Source organism: Protopterus annectens, chromosome 1.part1, assembly GCF_019279795.1.
Source record: "Protopterus annectens isolate FY-2018-M chromosome 1.part1, PAN1.0, whole genome shotgun sequence".
Classification (NCBI taxonomy): Eukaryota; Metazoa; Chordata; order Ceratodontiformes; family Protopteridae; genus Protopterus; species Protopterus annectens.
The window spans coordinates 845015388-845031918 of NC_056726.1; the positions used below are offsets into that span (position 1 = coordinate 845015388).

Genomic DNA, 16531 nt, shown 5'->3' on the forward strand with positions numbered 1-16531 from the left:
TCTGATCTCTCAACCAGGCATGCCTACGAAGAACAGAACCAGTGGCAGCCACCCTCGAGGAGGCCTGCACAGCATCAAAACCACACTGCAAGGAATGTTTACCCACCTGTTCAGACACATGAACTAAATCCTGCAACTCTTTACACTCAATACCTTCTGCCAGAGCATCCACCTTAGATTTCAATTGTGAAAGGAGGTAATTCTGATATTTTAACATGTGAAACTGACAATTCAATGCCCTCATGGCTAAAGTGGAAGAAGTATACACTTTCTTTCCCCATCTATCCAAAGCCCTTGCCTCTTTATCAGGAGGAACAGGATTTTTAACAACAGAGGCCTTCACCCCTTTAGGCCCCTGAGAGACAGTTTCGGGTCTGCCCTAGGACTCTTAAAAGATACTTATGAGCTTCAGGCACCCTATAGTACCTATCCGGTTTAACTGGTGCAGGAGGCAAAGAATCAGGATTCAGGGAAGCCTCTGCAAAACATCTTCCACCACATTCAGAACCGGAGGTATAGCTAAAGGCCTATGCTGGGGTAAAACAAGAATTCCCTAAGCCTCTTCCTGGAATCAGAGAAATCTTGACCTTCCCATTTGAAATGCTCCCTCATGGAATGCAGAGTCTCTGAAAATGAAAAATCCTCAGGAGGAGAAGCTGAAGGAGTAGAATCATCCACATCAGAATCAGAATAAGGAGGATACTCCTGCAAGTCTTCAGCAAGACTCAGAAGCCTCGAACAGTGCTCAAAACTCTCAAACTCAGGTTCCACCCTAGGCCTCTTATCAGGAGGGGGCATAGAACCTCTAATCATAGTAATCAAATCCTCTGCCATTTTAGGCATATGTTTCTTAGGCAAAGACCCTGAAGCACTAGGAGAAACCCCACTGAAGCTACACTAGGCCTGCCTCTCAAAGAAGCCTTGGAAACAGAGGCTCTAACCACCTTAGGAAGAGAGGGAAGAACAGCCACCTGAGAAGCCCCTCAGCCTGGCCTACTTCCTGAGAGGATACATCCTGTAACAATAAAGTCTCTCCTGAGACTCCAAAGAAACACCTGGCAGAACCTCCGGCTCCACTGAGCCTTCTAAAGAACAGGGACTGTCGGTTCTTCCACTCTAGGCTTTGCTGCTTTATCCTTGCGCTTTTGCCGAAGCGGGCGCCGGAGCATCCGACGGCATTTTATAATTACAACGCTTCCCAAAACTAACCTGGCACAGTCTAACCTTCTCTTAATAGTGCGTTTGTTAAATCTAGCACAAGGCATCCAACAACGCCGTGCTCAGGCCCTAAACAAGGTATACACAAAGTATGGTAATCCCTATGAGGTATCTGTTACAAGAAATACAGTTATTCACTTTTTCTGACATCCGGTTAAATACTGAGGCAAGAAAAACAAAATATTCCCAAAACTTTGATTCGGTCTGAAACTCTGACTTCAGAAACTTTCAGAACGCCAACCTGCACAAAATTGCTTCTGCATCGGACCATGCGGCAAAAAGTACCCAACCATATACTTTGGTATTCGGGCCGACTGGACAGCGGACTACCCAATAGTTAGGACTGCAGCAATGTGGAATGAAGAACATCCACTAAACTGAGAGGGAAGATAGACCTATAATGGAAAGCCGTGTCAGGATTTTGGAGCGAGAGATCATATCAGATGCTTTTGACAAGTCCAGAAATAATGCAGATACTAGCTTGCCAGAGTCACAGGTTTTGCAGACAGAGTTCATAAAAGACAGTAGGGTTATTGAGGCATTGTGAGCAGGACTAAAGCCATGCTGAGTTTGAGGGTGTAGATTATTTAGTGTGAAATGGTGAAGAAATAGGAGGTATATACATTTTTCTAGAAATTTAGAGAGAGGGGCAAAATTGCAATGGGACAGCATTTTTGATTTCAGTGGGGTTTCCTCCCTTATGTATGGGGATAATATGTGACATTTTCCATACTGTAGGGACATGCTTCAGTTATGGATCTATTAATCAAGATGCTAACAGGGAATGCTAAAGCATCTGCAGCTAGCTTTAGGTATTCATTATTGTTTGCAGAAGTTGAACAAAGGTTTTAGTTTTTGTGGTAGTTCTTTTATCAGAGATATAAGAATGGGCTTAAAGTGAAAAAGGGAATGGTAGAGTGTTTGGAGATAAGTGTGGGTAGGTTATGTGAGAGCAAAGTGGGGGATGTACAGGGGTATTATTGGTGGATTTATACTGGGGGTGGTGTATTGTGGTTTACTAGTTATATTTGCTGTTAGGTTGACTATGGATTCTATATTGATTCTGATGGCTGTTTGATGAGGTTCTATGTCTGTGCATGGATTGGGATTGTTTTTACTTCCTAGGTTGAGAAGTGATGACATGGAGGTCCACAATGTATTGAGGATGTTTTTATAGGTACCTTGAATGTGGGTGCAGTATAATTTTTTGTCATGGGAAATTTCGCTCTTGGTCTGATTGCAGAGTTATCTAAATAATTGTAAGTCAGTATCATTTTTATTCCTTAGCCAGGCTATCAAAGCTTTGTCTCTGTGTTTCATTAAGGTTTTGGATGATTTGGTGAGCCATGCGGAATGGTTGTTTTTTTTATTCTTTTTTGTATGCTGTGGGGCTAGTGTATTTGTTAATATATTCAACTGCCTCATTAAGGGACAGTCTTTTTAATACGGGCCAGTCGGTAACTATTTGAAAGTTAATGAATATATCTTTGTTGAATTTTTGCAGGTTGTGTATGGTGTTAAATTTATGCTGTTTTGTGAGTTGGGTTATGGTCCTGTGTGCAAAGGCTGATAGGTGGTCATCTAGGGAGTCAGGGAGTGTATCAGAGGAAGGGTAGTTGGTAGGGTTAGAAATTCACCCAATCTAGGGTGGATCGTTTCTGCTATATCTGGTTGGAGTATTAATTATTTGAGTAAAGCCACAGAGGTTTAAACTGTTCATTGAGTTATGTGATGACAGTGTCTGCCAATCAATGCTAATATCACCCAGGATAATAGTTTCACTCTGTAATGTTTCGGAAATCCAGGAAAGTATGCCTTCCAGTAGAGGAATGTTTTGTCTGGGAGGGATATACAGAATGACAATGCAGATGCTTTTGGCTGTATTTACTTTTAGGAATGTGGGTAACTGTTAGGGTGTTTGGAAAGACTAGGGCAACACCTCCAAGTTTTTTTTGTGCACTCTGTCTAATCTGATACTGAAATCCAACCTCCAGGTTACAACACTATCTTTTATTCCGGGTTTTTGCTAGGTCTCTTACGGCAAGGATGTCAGGGCTGTTTAATACTAACCAGGCTGGGAATTTACTGCATATGCTTCTGAGGTTAAAACTGATCAATGTTATATGTTTTCCTTGTGAAGTATTGTTGGGACCTGGGTATGGGTGAATGTCCCCACACAAATATATGATACTGAAAGAGTGTCTAGTTAATCTAGGGTTTGTGAAAGTGTAGGCATATGTGTTAATTTTAGCTTGAAGTAGTTGGTATTGAATATTTTGGGATGGGTATAGAAGAAGATATGAATGGCGATTAGAGCTGGAGGTATCAGAGAGTAGTACGTGGTACAGGGATTGAGTGGCAAGGATGAGGTAATAGTTCAGTACTTAAGTATTGCATTTTGTGGAGTTGTTAGGCTAGTGAGAAGGAGAAGAAAAAGAAATGACAGGCATGAGTATATCAGCATGGTTTTAGGAGATCAGATATAGAGGAGGCTAGAGAGAAAGTAATCACTGAAATAGCATTAAGAAGGTACATTTTAGGAAGTTATGATGACTGGAATAGTAAAGTGGGATAGGGTGTGGCTAAAGTGGTATAGATGTGGTGGAGGAGGGGGTTAGTTAATTGAAATATTGGAGTCTAGAAGTGATTGGAAGGGTGAGGTGGAGATCAAGTTTTGAGAGTTGTAAGTGTAGAGTATATGGGTGGGTGGGAAGTGGGAGGTAGGGCAGGGTAGTAGAGTGAAGCCCGAGCATAACGAGGGCTGAACAGGGTGAGCCGACACCAACAGTGGACTTTATCAGCCAGAAACAATCAAAGAGAAAGAGGTGATGGTAAAGAAGGTTCTAAAGGTCAATAAATTAAGCATCTTAACAGTATCACTTACACTGATCCTGTTGACTTAGCCAACCTGCTGGCAGATAGGTTCAGCACAAACTTAATGACCCCCTCCAAGGTCCTTTCTACATCCCTGATACTTGTCCCACACCTCACATCTCTGTAGATCAAGTGTTACAGGCCCTATCCAAGGCAAAGAACACAGCTTCCTTGGAATGTATTCTGCACCATCTCCAGCAAGAACTATCTTTGCCATTGAACAATGTATTCAACCACAGCCTAAGTACTGGCTTCCTTCCAGCAGAGTGGAGAACTACCATTGTCATCCCCTTGCACAAAGGTGGTGCCACTACTGATCCTGGAAACTATTGTCTCATTAGCTTGACAAATCTGATCTGTAAAGCCATGGAGAGTATTATTATTATAGATCTCATAAACAAGTACATAGGCAATCTCCAAGCACTTGACCCCACACCGTTCAGACTTGTCAAGGGCAGATCTTGCCTGTTGAATCTGGTTGACATCTTTGAGAATGTCACCAAGGCCCTGGATGAGGGAAAGTCAGTACATACAGCTTACCTTGACTTGGCCAAGGCCTTTGACAAAATCCCCCACTCGGCCATCATCAAAAAGCTAACACAACTTGGCATAAATCCCTATCTCAGGTGGGTGGCCAAATGGCTCACTGACAGGACCCTCAAAGTCAAAACAGGCACCTCCACCTTTGATACCAGCGATACCAGACCTGTCACTAGTGGAGTTCCCCGGGGATCTGTCCTGGGACTCCTACTGCTTGGCATTTATTTCTCAGAGGTCCAGGCAAAGATAAAATGCCTGTGGCTGACCAAGTCTGCAGACGACTGTAAGTTGGGTGCTGTCATTGACTCCCTAAATGATGTTAACATACTGCAAGAAGGTCTCACAGCAACTAATGACTGGTGCCAAAGTCATGGCCTCAAGCTAAACGCAAAAAAATGTATCATCATACCATTCGGCAAAAACAAGACCCCTACTGATTGCCACATCAATGGCAACCCCCTAAGCACACAAACTGTAGTGAGAAACCAGGGCACTCAGGTTGATAACCTCACATTCGACCATCATGTAGCAGCAGTGGTCAGAAAAGCGTTTTACTTGGTTCATCTCATAAGTAAAGGGATTGCATCCAGAAAAAAGGTGGTTATTACCTCTCTAAACTCCTCTCGCATTAGATCAATAACTGAGTATAATGCCCCGTTTAGGATGTACCTCTCCAAACATCTGCACCAACTGGAAAGGTCACTGAATTACTTCACAAAGAGAATCCATGGCCTCTAACACCTGTCCTATGCAGACAGGCTCAAATCATTATCACTTTACTCGGTATTGTACAGATTGCTCAGGGGTGATCTGCGTCTCGCCTACAAGGCAATCTCGGACCCTGCCCTAATAGAGATGCTCCACATCCATAAGTCTAACTCCTCACACACTACCCACTCAAATGTCTAAATATAATATGCAACATCAACAAAACCTGCTGGAGAGACAGGTTTGTCTCCCAGAGGCTGCCCCATGTCTGGAATAGACTTCCCATACACGTCAAACAGAGCACCTCACTGACCCTCCAAGTGCAACCTTGATGAGTGGATGGGAAATCACAAATTTGTCCCAGGGGTTCCACCTGTGTCCTTCACTGACAGAGTCGATGGGTGCTGACTGAGGTTTCTTTTTTGGGGATAAACTCTTGGCTAGGCTTGGAAGGGCCCCATGGCCATTAGCCTAGTAACCTCCTATGGTGATCTTAAAAGATTATCGCTCATGAGGAGTTCCAGCTAATTAGATCAGCATGAACTGTAGCAGGGCTATCCCAGAGATAGAGCTGTAGAGATGCTGAAAGGCAGGATGATACAGGAGTTTGTATTAATTAAATAAATTACTGTATTTCTACTACAATCCAAATAAGCTTCAAGGTCAAAAATAAAACGGGTTATTTACGTCTTTGTGGAAGGGGTATACCAACTAGGTGTGCATCAAACCTTTCAACTGTACCGAATTGCTCGTTTTTTACCGAGTTCTGGGGTCCAAATAATGGGGTGCCATGATTCCCGAGTGGCACCCCTTCATTTCCGATTTTTCCCAGCTGTTTTAAATTTTTTTTTCGTGCCTTTTTGAGCCGACGTCATCACTTGCGATGACGTCAGCACCTTCAGCCTGTCGGAATTGAGCTCGAGGGCTCACGTCCTTTCTGGCTGTTTGAATGGATCGGTGACCGCGAAAACAATTGCTGCTGCAGAGCTTTGGCTGTTTTTGCATTTGCTGATGGAGTTATGTGCATTCTGCACATAGGAAATGAACGACTGCTGCTGGAGAGCTTTGGCTGGTTTTGCTTTTGCTGGTGGAGACCGTGGAGTTATTTACATGGAGGAAACGTCACTTCTTAGATCTTCCTTAAATTACTGAGGCTAGTTACCTGCCCTTGGCTTGTAAAAACCTGTGTCACCTGCCCACGGAGCCTTTCCACAGCACCCACTTCAGCCAGATGGTTGTGTTTGTGTGGATATATTAAGCATTGGCTGGCGACCTGCTTAAAAATGTCTGACAAAATGTCGAGTTTTCTTCACATTGGGGATATAGTCTCCCTCTATGCGGAAGGGTCCGTTAATGGCTTCATCAGCACTCTGGGGTAAGATTTTTTTTGTCCCCTTAAAATATGTTGAATTGTTGGGGTGGTGTCATATGTTTGGAGGATCTGTTGCACTTGCCAAAAGCTGTAGACCCCAGTAGGCGAGTAACATTGCCCTACAGGAAACTAAAAGCAATGTGTGGAAAGTTAGCATTTTCGCTTTGTGAGCAGATCTAGGAAGTTGAAAAAGTTCTCAAAAAGGCCCCGGGAAGCTGTTAAGTTGTAGCATTTTGTGTGTGTGAGAAAATAATCTAACATGTCCTTTGCAGCTAACTATTTTCTTACAGTCGTATCACTAGATCTCGCAAGCCTGATTTTTGACAACTGCATATTTTTCAGTGGATTGTTTTTATACCAAGTTAAATAAAATGCATATGTTTGCAGCTAAATGCCTGACAGTTTCTTTGCACAAATGCCCCACATTTTGTAACACAGATGACATATATTTTTGCAGCTAAGGGCCTGACAGTTTCTTTGCCCAAATATCCACGGTTTCCAACAACTGCCTTAAATGCTTAGGTAGTCTTTACAGTATCTTTGTTTTATAAAGACATTTTTCGTATGTATTTCTTTCACTGCCGAGAAATTTGGTGATCCATCCAGCATTAACTGTCATGGTAACAGAGGAAGTGCTTATTGTGTATGCATTGAAAATCCTGTACCTTTCACCTCTCATTCATCATCATCAAATATGGAGTGAAATTTAATAAAGGGAATTTAGGACCTGTACTAGGGGCAGTATTTCTGTAGTTGTGCTGAAGCATCAATTGATAAGCAATTCTGGCCTGTGTGTTTGTTTGTTTTTTTTTTTTTTGGGGGGGGGGGCTTTTAAGAGCAACTTCTGTAATGTCTCTGCCCTGTTTGCTGTCTGCTGTTCTGTTAAATGTTGAGTGTGTTTTATTATGATTGTTTATGCTAATGGATTATAATATTTGTCCTTAACTATGAGGTATTTATTTTTATTGCATTTCTTTTTTTACATTTGATGACTGGTTAAATGAATTGGCACAAGACCCTTTCAAGGAGTGACCTGGCTGCAGTTGCTTATTACATATGAATTACAACTAAGCAATATGTACATTAAACAGCAAGATAGAATGTGATGTACACTTTTACAGTTTGCAATACTTCATTGAAAGAACAGTGGGAAACAGTTTTTACACCATTATGTAAGTATGTATTTATTTATGTTAACCAGGTAAATGAGCTGGTTAGAAGAACCTTTTCATTAATGGCTCAGGCCACTAGATAAATACATATGTGTAGTAAAACAATGATAAATGTTAAAATGCGCTTTAACTTAAGTCTAACAACTGGGCTGTATTATACAAGGAATATAATTTAATAAAGTCAGGAAGGTGTATCAAAGAATGCATGTATGTTTCTTGTTTTGTGTGCAAGGGGCCTATGATTTGAAAACAGCCCAAAGGTAATCTTTATCCACCACTGGCCAGATGCATTTTCTTTGGATGTGGTGTGGGTTTCAATGAATGTGAGTTTCAAGGGCAGAGATGTTTTAATGCCAAGTCTATTTTCATTGTGAGACAGTCTTGCTTTGTTTAGCAGATATAATCTAGTGTTTGTGCATTGTGCTATAAAATGTAAAAATAAAATCCAAATAATAAAGCAGTTTGCACACCTTACTGTTTATAGTAAATGGGGCAAAATAGCCAGGTAATGGGACATTGGAATGGCTGCAGGGGCACTCTGGTGCCATATTTTGGTTGTCTGTTCTTCAGTTTGCATTTGAAAGTTGATATCCCACAATTCTGTTGGAGTGGGCAGGGTTACAAAATTATGTATGCAAATTTTATGTTAATCAGCATACAGATATGTACCTATTTTTCATGGGCCTTGTCCAGATTTTTGATGTTTCCAGGTTGAGAGGTATGGTGTGCATGCAAGACTCAATAACCTAATGTTAGGCAAGTGACTACTACTTTTGTTATTGTTTTTGCTTTAGGTCAGATAGCACATAGCACAATTTATACTATATATGAATAAAAATTCACTTCCAACATGCATGGATTTGTACTTGTCATGAAATAACCTAATGAATTTTTCTTCTTCTCTCACTTAACATACCTGCTTGGTATCTGCCATCTAAACTGTCTACACATATTACTCTCTCTGCAGTTAGTACCTATGTTATTAGATGCATCTTTGTTGTACTATGTAATGCTGGTACTCTGTATTGTATATTACATATTAGAAAATATATATTTTTTATTTTAGGCATTACTATATTCCTTGTATATAACTTAATGCTAACCAAATTTCTCAAACATATTGCTACTGCTTCCTGAAAATACTGTACTTTTGCCTTGTTAATATTCATGTTGCATATTTACCTTTCTCAGCTTTTGTATTAAGTATCTTAAAAAAACTTGAATCATTAGTTTTTTTTTTCTTATTTTTTTAATTACTATCCTGGAGCTTTTCTCCTGAAGTCTCTGCTGAAAAAGAGTTCTCTCTGGGCCCAGTTAGACTAACCCGCTTAACAAATGTAAAAATAAATAAAATAATAAATAATTGTACATTCATAGTACTAATACATGTTATGTCGTAGAGTGTACTTTTTTTTATTACAGAGTCCTGGGTTGCTTCTGGAGACCTTGGGGAAGGCTGCGACATAGGCTGCAGTAAGAGGACCCTTCAGAGCAGTAAGTCTATGGGCAGAGTTTGTCAGGCTGTGTTCATATCTTTGGTGCTGAGCTTTGGGACGGGGTAGTCATAAGTGGTGAAATCTTGGAGTGCACACTCGTAGTGGGTAATGAGAAGAAGAAGGGTAGAGTAGCTGTGGAAGAGTGACAGAGGAGAGAGGCGTAAACAGTAGCAGAAAGCAATCATCACGATCAGCCATTCTGCTTCTATTATCCAAGTTTACTAGTACAGTGGAACTGCTTGCAAACTTAGATAATAAAGTTTACTAGCATAGTGGAACTGCTTGTTTCTGCCACTGACCCTGTAAAGAATTAACAGAATATATTATTACTCAGATACTGGAGCACATTACTGTATGCTGTGTAAGGAGGTATCAAGAACACCATGCATACTCTCTACGTCATTATGTGCAGAAATGGCAGGTTCACCTGTTAACAGTAATTATATGTTACATGTAATAATTCCTCCTCAGCATTTATTTCTCTACGAATATATGTTATAGTGGTCAAACCAATCTTCCTAAGTAGATGTCTGGTGATGTTGCATATATGGGTAATAGCCAGTGTCCACATCACTTTTGATTATGCCAGTACCATCATCATCTGTTTCACAGTCATCCCTTCCCTGAATAGACAATAGGTATTCCTCATTAGGTGTTAAAAGAATAACTGTTTGAGCCCCGGCCCCCTTCAGTAGTGCTACTGGCAACTGTATTCTGACTTGCCTTTGCTCTGACATGTCTTACCATATCATTGACCCTCTTCTTGCTCTGTGTTAATGTGTGGTTCCTTCTGCCAACAGCATTAATATCCATAACCACTTGGTTCTAGGCCTTTGCCCTCTCAGCTTGTTTAGGTCCCCATTTCCAAAAAGGCATTTGACATATGACCTAACAGCAGCCACAAGGATGCAGCTCTCCTCATGGATAACATTTTTTTTCTCTGTCTGGATCCCTGCTGCTGCATCATTTATTTACTTAAAACAACATGCAAAAGTAATATAATAAAAACTTGATCCACTTATCAGCCAAAGAACACAGCAATGAAAGCACACCTGCTTTCATCACCAATAAATCAAAAACAAAAACGTGTATTGTTAAAAAAAATATATATGGTGGCACAACACCAATATTCATAAATACAAACTACACGTCCAACTTCACTTACAACTGTGTTGTACTACCCTGTATATCAACAAATGCATAGTAGTATTACAAGCACTTATCATTATTGCATACTTTCCTGTATTTATACAGCCATTTTTCATTCATACGTGACAATCAACAATCCCACAGTAAAGAAGCATGTATCCTGATATACTACATTGGTGAAAATGCTGCGAACATCAGATTTTGCTCACTTTAAATTGTGCACCTATATCCTGTGTAGCACAATCTGTAAATGTAAAACAAAATCTATTTCAAACACATCTTTACCACTGCCATTATGACTATCTTCCCATACATTTCCAGTGCTGACATGAATTCCCATTTGCAAATGACACTCATGTCTTTAATATTAGCCTACATCTGCATCGGACCATCAGTGAAAGACACAATGCTTCTTCTAGACATTGTTCTCTAACATCAGTATGAACTGCTTCCCAATAATTTCTAACATTATTGCTACTTTTATATTACCTAATAAAGTCCATGCTTTCCAAAACTATTTGCTGCCTATCTCAAGTGATCCCAACTTAATATAGCAGTCTTAAAAGTTACTCAACTAAATTCAGGCCTGGACTGCAGCTGAAAAGGGTTCACTGGCAGTTTACTTACCCAGTAAATAAATACTACTTAGTGAGGCACTCCCTTACACCCGCCACACCCCACTAACTTATATAAATTCAAGATTACAGTATTTAGTGTAGGGAAACGTTTTCATGTACTGCAACATCCAGTTTAGCATATATTCATTAACTCACATTTATTGTCCTCAGGAACACCTGTTTTACAGATATCATCTAGGAAGAATTTTAATACTAGGTCATGAACTGTGCCATAGAGATTTTAAAGCAGACATACATGTTAAGTCAGTTCCTCTTAAGCATCTGCATCACGTTTGGGCACCTAAACAGTGAACTAGGACTTTTTTCCACTCTGTAGTATTCTTTTAGTCAGCAACAATGAAATTATATATTCTTTGTTTCCTTCCTATACATGTATGAGTTTGAACTACTGTCAGTTTGGTACCGAGGTTTAGCACTGTGCTTCTAGACCACCCAGTAGTCCTAGGTTTGATTACCAAAGCATCCATTTACGTATGTGACACAGAGCTATTTAACCAGACACTGCTCCTGGGTTGCCCCTTCAATGGGATTACTAGTTAACAAATATAATTATTATTGGTCTACTCAGAATCAATACAATATTGCCTCCTGCTGAATAACTTTTGTATTCTGAATGCCTGAGTAACACCCATGCCTGTCCAATGATAAGCATTAGACAGTCTGTGTCCCACTATCTACTTTGCGACTGACATTTCAGCTGCAATGCCTTATATAGATCATCTTCTGACAGAAGCACGTTGACACAAAACTTGTGCAAATACACCCATAAAAATGTCTGAGATTTTGCTGACCTGGCTGCGTGAGCCCCACCACTGTTTGTAAGCTTTACCATGACATGCAAAATGACAAAGTTATCTAAACATTCTGAGACAAACCACTTCCCAATGGTCAAACTTTCTCTTTCTATAACAAATTTAAAATGTTTGTTTTATAATGTATAATTCTTTATACAGGTAATACTTGAGATGCCTGTGTACATCAAAGGATGCAGTAGCCACTCCCACTTGTTTAAGCAAAGAGTTGAATGGATTTATTTAAAGTTCTCTCATATACCAATTTGGTTATGAAAAAAGAATCTGCAATGAAATATTGTCCTTAGAGGACAGACAGAATCCAAAAACCTGTTACATCAAGACCTGTAATTCACAGCTCCTCCTGGCAGATGAGCTAGCTATCAGAAACAATATTTTCCAGGCTGCAACTCAGCCAGTCACATCAGCAGCAACATCACAGATATATTTTAAGAATACAGGGATGTCTGTCAGTTGGTACAAAGGGCTAAGGTTGTGAGTTGCAGACAGTTCCTGTGGTGCAGGGTTTGATTCCTTCAACTCTCATTTCTCTACTATGTAGACATTGCTCTTGAGTAATTTCTGAAAAGGGACAGTAGATCTACCTGATTAACAAATGGATAATTACTACTGATACTACATGTCAGCATAAGAGCTGTGCAACAGACTGTACTGTCTCAAATTTGTTGAGTCAGTTTCTCTCACTTAATTTACATTCTAAACTGAACAGACATTTCCCCTTGGATTTCCAAAGTACTACACTTCTAAGGAACTGTGTGACTTTAAGCAAAAAGTGAGTTTGCTAAATCAGAAACATTTCTAAAGTGAAAACTAGACAATAGCATTTACTTGAAACAATAGACTCTGTAACATCATATGCCACAGAACTAGTACATAGACATGTTTCAGTTGTCATTTTTTGGTTCTTTTCCGTTAACAGGGCAACATTTCTAATGATTACTTTCCATTATCGGGCCAACATCGGAAAAGTAGCTTCTTTTCTAAAAGGCATTTAGTACATACTGAAATTGTTGGTTATATGCTTGCTGTAATGAAATATATGCAGTCACAGCAGTGAAATAGTGGCCTAAAGCAAACCAGTCAGCGTCCTTGTGAGGAGCCTTTGTGTATGTCACTTTGGAAGACATACAATTACACCACTGAAGTGGGATGGCGGTTATGAAAGAAAAGCGGAGGGCATTTCAGACACTGTTTCGGAGCTGCAATGGATTAGTGAAGTCTGTAAAGGTTTTACTCCGAGAAACAGCGTTACCAGCATATAACTGGAATATGTTCACTCTATATAGTCAGCAGCCCAAGAGGCGATGTCGTGTCTTTTCCATAGCTTTCTGTTATGGATAAAATGTAATAATTATCTGTGACAGGAAAGTGTGTGTGTGTGTGTGTGTGTGTGTGTGTGTGTGTGTGTGTGTGTCACTTCAGCAGCAGCAAGCGTGAGATCAGTGCGAGCGCCTGCTAAGATTGCAAGCGCTCATTTTGAAGTGTTGCCCTGATAACGGAAAAGTACGCATGTTTTTATTAAACAGGAGAACATATTCCTGAAATTGATTCCTGTTACACATGTGAGACTTGTAACTAAGTCCTACAACTATGACTAATAAATGTTAATGTAAAAGGAAATATGTTTGTTTTCAAACCTTGCTTTAACACCATTATGTATTAATGTGAGGTCCTACATTGTGCAATCTTCATGCGTGGTATACTAATGTGAGTACATTGGTAGTTTTCCACAATAATGTCTACAGCTACAACCAATAACACATATACTCTATAAACCAGTGCTTCTATGCTTAGAATTAACTTACAATTCTCGCAGCTACTGTCATTAATAATTCACTTCGGGCATGCTCTTATCATTTTTACTCAACCCTTTATAAATTAGGCAGTGGGTCATTTATCTGTAAGAAAAAATAACTACAAAGACCGCTGTATGTGTTCTGTCCCACTGCTTCTTTTATAATACTCTATGCATTTCTTCCCATAAATCTATATAGAGCAGCCTGTACTCCTCAGGCTGCCTAGCCTCACAAAAAAAAAATACAATCAATACATCATTTCAATGTGGACTAATACTATTATCCATTCAGGACTAACCTTGTTTCCTCTTATTTATTTTATTCACAGTCTCGCTGTAAACCTATCCCTGTCTTAGACTTAACCTGACAGGTGAATGCTTCCTATTCTTAATTACTCAACTATTTACAGACCTATATATATCCCCTCATTTCTTTTAAAGCCTCCAATTAACCCCTAAAACTTACTAATAACTCTTTAACCATTTGCACCCCCAGGTACAGCTAGTACAATTTCAGCTCTCTTGCTTCTTCACCTTCCCACCCTTACAGAAATTTCCAAAAAATCTCAATCCCTAACTACCCCTTCCTTGCATGTCTTCACCCCTTACATAAGTCTGTTGCAAATATTCCACTTTATGATTGTCTTTCTATGCTCTAATTCCTTTTCTCTTCTCTTTTAACTTTCCATTCATACCGCTAGTATGCCTTAATACAAAGCTGCAGACATTTCCATTCTCTATACATATGTGTGCAGTCCAGCAAGAGTTATACTGGGCAGAGTATTTCTCCTTGTTTCTCCTTTAAAAAGTATGTTAAATTAAGACCATCAACCATACTGTAAGATACAGCTATGTATTTTACCACAACTCAGGCTTTTCTATTAATATAAAGTCTGGTGGTGATGCCACCCAAAAGCATATTAATCAGACGGAAATGTATACACATTACCTGCTCAAACATACTCTGTTTTGCCTTTAAGTTGGTGACTCTACTTATTACTTGTTTGTCTAACACACACGTGTTTAAATTAACTGACTACAATGCACATAAAGCAATGTCTTCAAATACTAACAGCATACTAGTCCCAGCTGGGCTTAGGTATACTGGTTCTATATATACAGCAAATTATTCCCAGGTGCCTCAAATCTATTAAGCAACCCATTAAAATGAGCTGCTGTACTGGGGCAGGAAATGAAGCAACTAATTTTGGACTCTGTGGGTACTGACTAAAAAAATGCATTTTTAAACACATTTTTCTCATCTGGCCTGACAGGCAGGTCATTTGAACAGAAATGTAGTCATAACTTTTATCCTCTTCTTGTCAGTATTTAATTATCCTTTTTTTGTCAATGTTAAGTGGTTTACTCAGACTGCATGTTTAACCCATATTTCTGTAAAGCAAATGTGTTTGCCAACACATCTTAATAATACTTCCTGCAGCATATCAATATGTCATAGTAATGTACACTGAAAGTTACCTGTGGATAGTTCTTAGCAGAACAGGACCCAATCCCCAGCTTTCCATAATCACCATGCCCGAAAGACCACAGGATCATGCCATCAGAGGAAGCCACTAGTGTGTGGTTCAGACCACAAGATACCTTCAAATGTAAACATAAACATTAAAATATTACTTTGTCAAATTATGAAAAAAAAGCACATTAAGTATACACAAACATAAAACATGTGGTTCAGATCACAAGATACCTTCAAATATAAACAAACACTAAAATATTACTTTATCAAATTATGAAAAAAAGTACATTAAGTATACACAAACATAAAAAAACTTTGAACTACCAAACTGTTTTTAGCTGGGCAGTAACCATCAAAAAATAAAGATCTTCATGTTTTATTCACTTGGCAAAAAATTTAGATTCTGAGACTGAATGTACAAAAATGTACGCGCATGTGTGTGTGTGCCATATATATATATATATATATATATATATATATATATACATATATATATATATATATATATATATATATATATATAAATATGTATACCTATATATATATATATATATATATATATATATATATATATAGACAAACACACACAAACTCTTTCTTTCTCTTACTCTGCAATACTAAACCAAAAGGGGGTTAATGCATAAATTAAAACCCTCCTTAGATTAAGGGATGACTCCTGGCTCACCTGGAAGTCAAATCATTCCCAGAAAAGATAGAAAAGGCAATCCAAGATACAGACTCAAAACTCTCTTAAATACAGCCCAAGCACATTTTGGAAAGAAGTCAATAACCTCACTGAACACCGATATCATACCACTACTAAGAGAAACAGAACTGGAGGACCTCCAGGCCTCTGCCCATGCATTCTTCCCACCAATATTAAAGACACTTCATATTACCCCAAGTTCCATGGACTGGTACAATATCATCTACTTAATCAATAATTTAAACCATAGTTAGACTCTGGAATTCAAAATTTCCCAGATATCAACCAGTCAGATGGTGTTTGTCTGACGATCATATGGGATACACTGAAGGCTTACCTATATGGCAAAATACTTTCTTGGTTTAAAAACAAGACTAACAAATGGGAATTAGAACTTCATAATATTCAAAAACAACTCATAAACATTAATGAAGACAATTTACAAGATCCAAATACAAAGAAAAAAAACAATTACAGTATTAAATAATAAATATAATGAAATATTAACCCATAAAACTAACTTGGCATTGAAAAATTAAAAATTAATTCACACTCGATGTCGCCAAAACATTTG

General features: G+C 39.0%; 1 protein-coding gene across 1 annotated transcript in view; it reads right to left on the reverse strand.

Moving 5' to 3' along the window:
* Window positions 1-16531, reverse strand: part of LOC122815150 (probable E3 ubiquitin-protein ligase HERC1) — a 5886073-nt gene that overhangs the window by 733452 nt on the left and 5136090 nt on the right. Inside the window, exon 67 of the mRNA XM_044087407.1 lies at window positions 15254-15376. Coding sequence (XP_043943342.1) covers window positions 15254-15376 — 123 coding nt within the window. The remainder of the gene's footprint in view (window positions 1-15253; window positions 15377-16531) is intronic.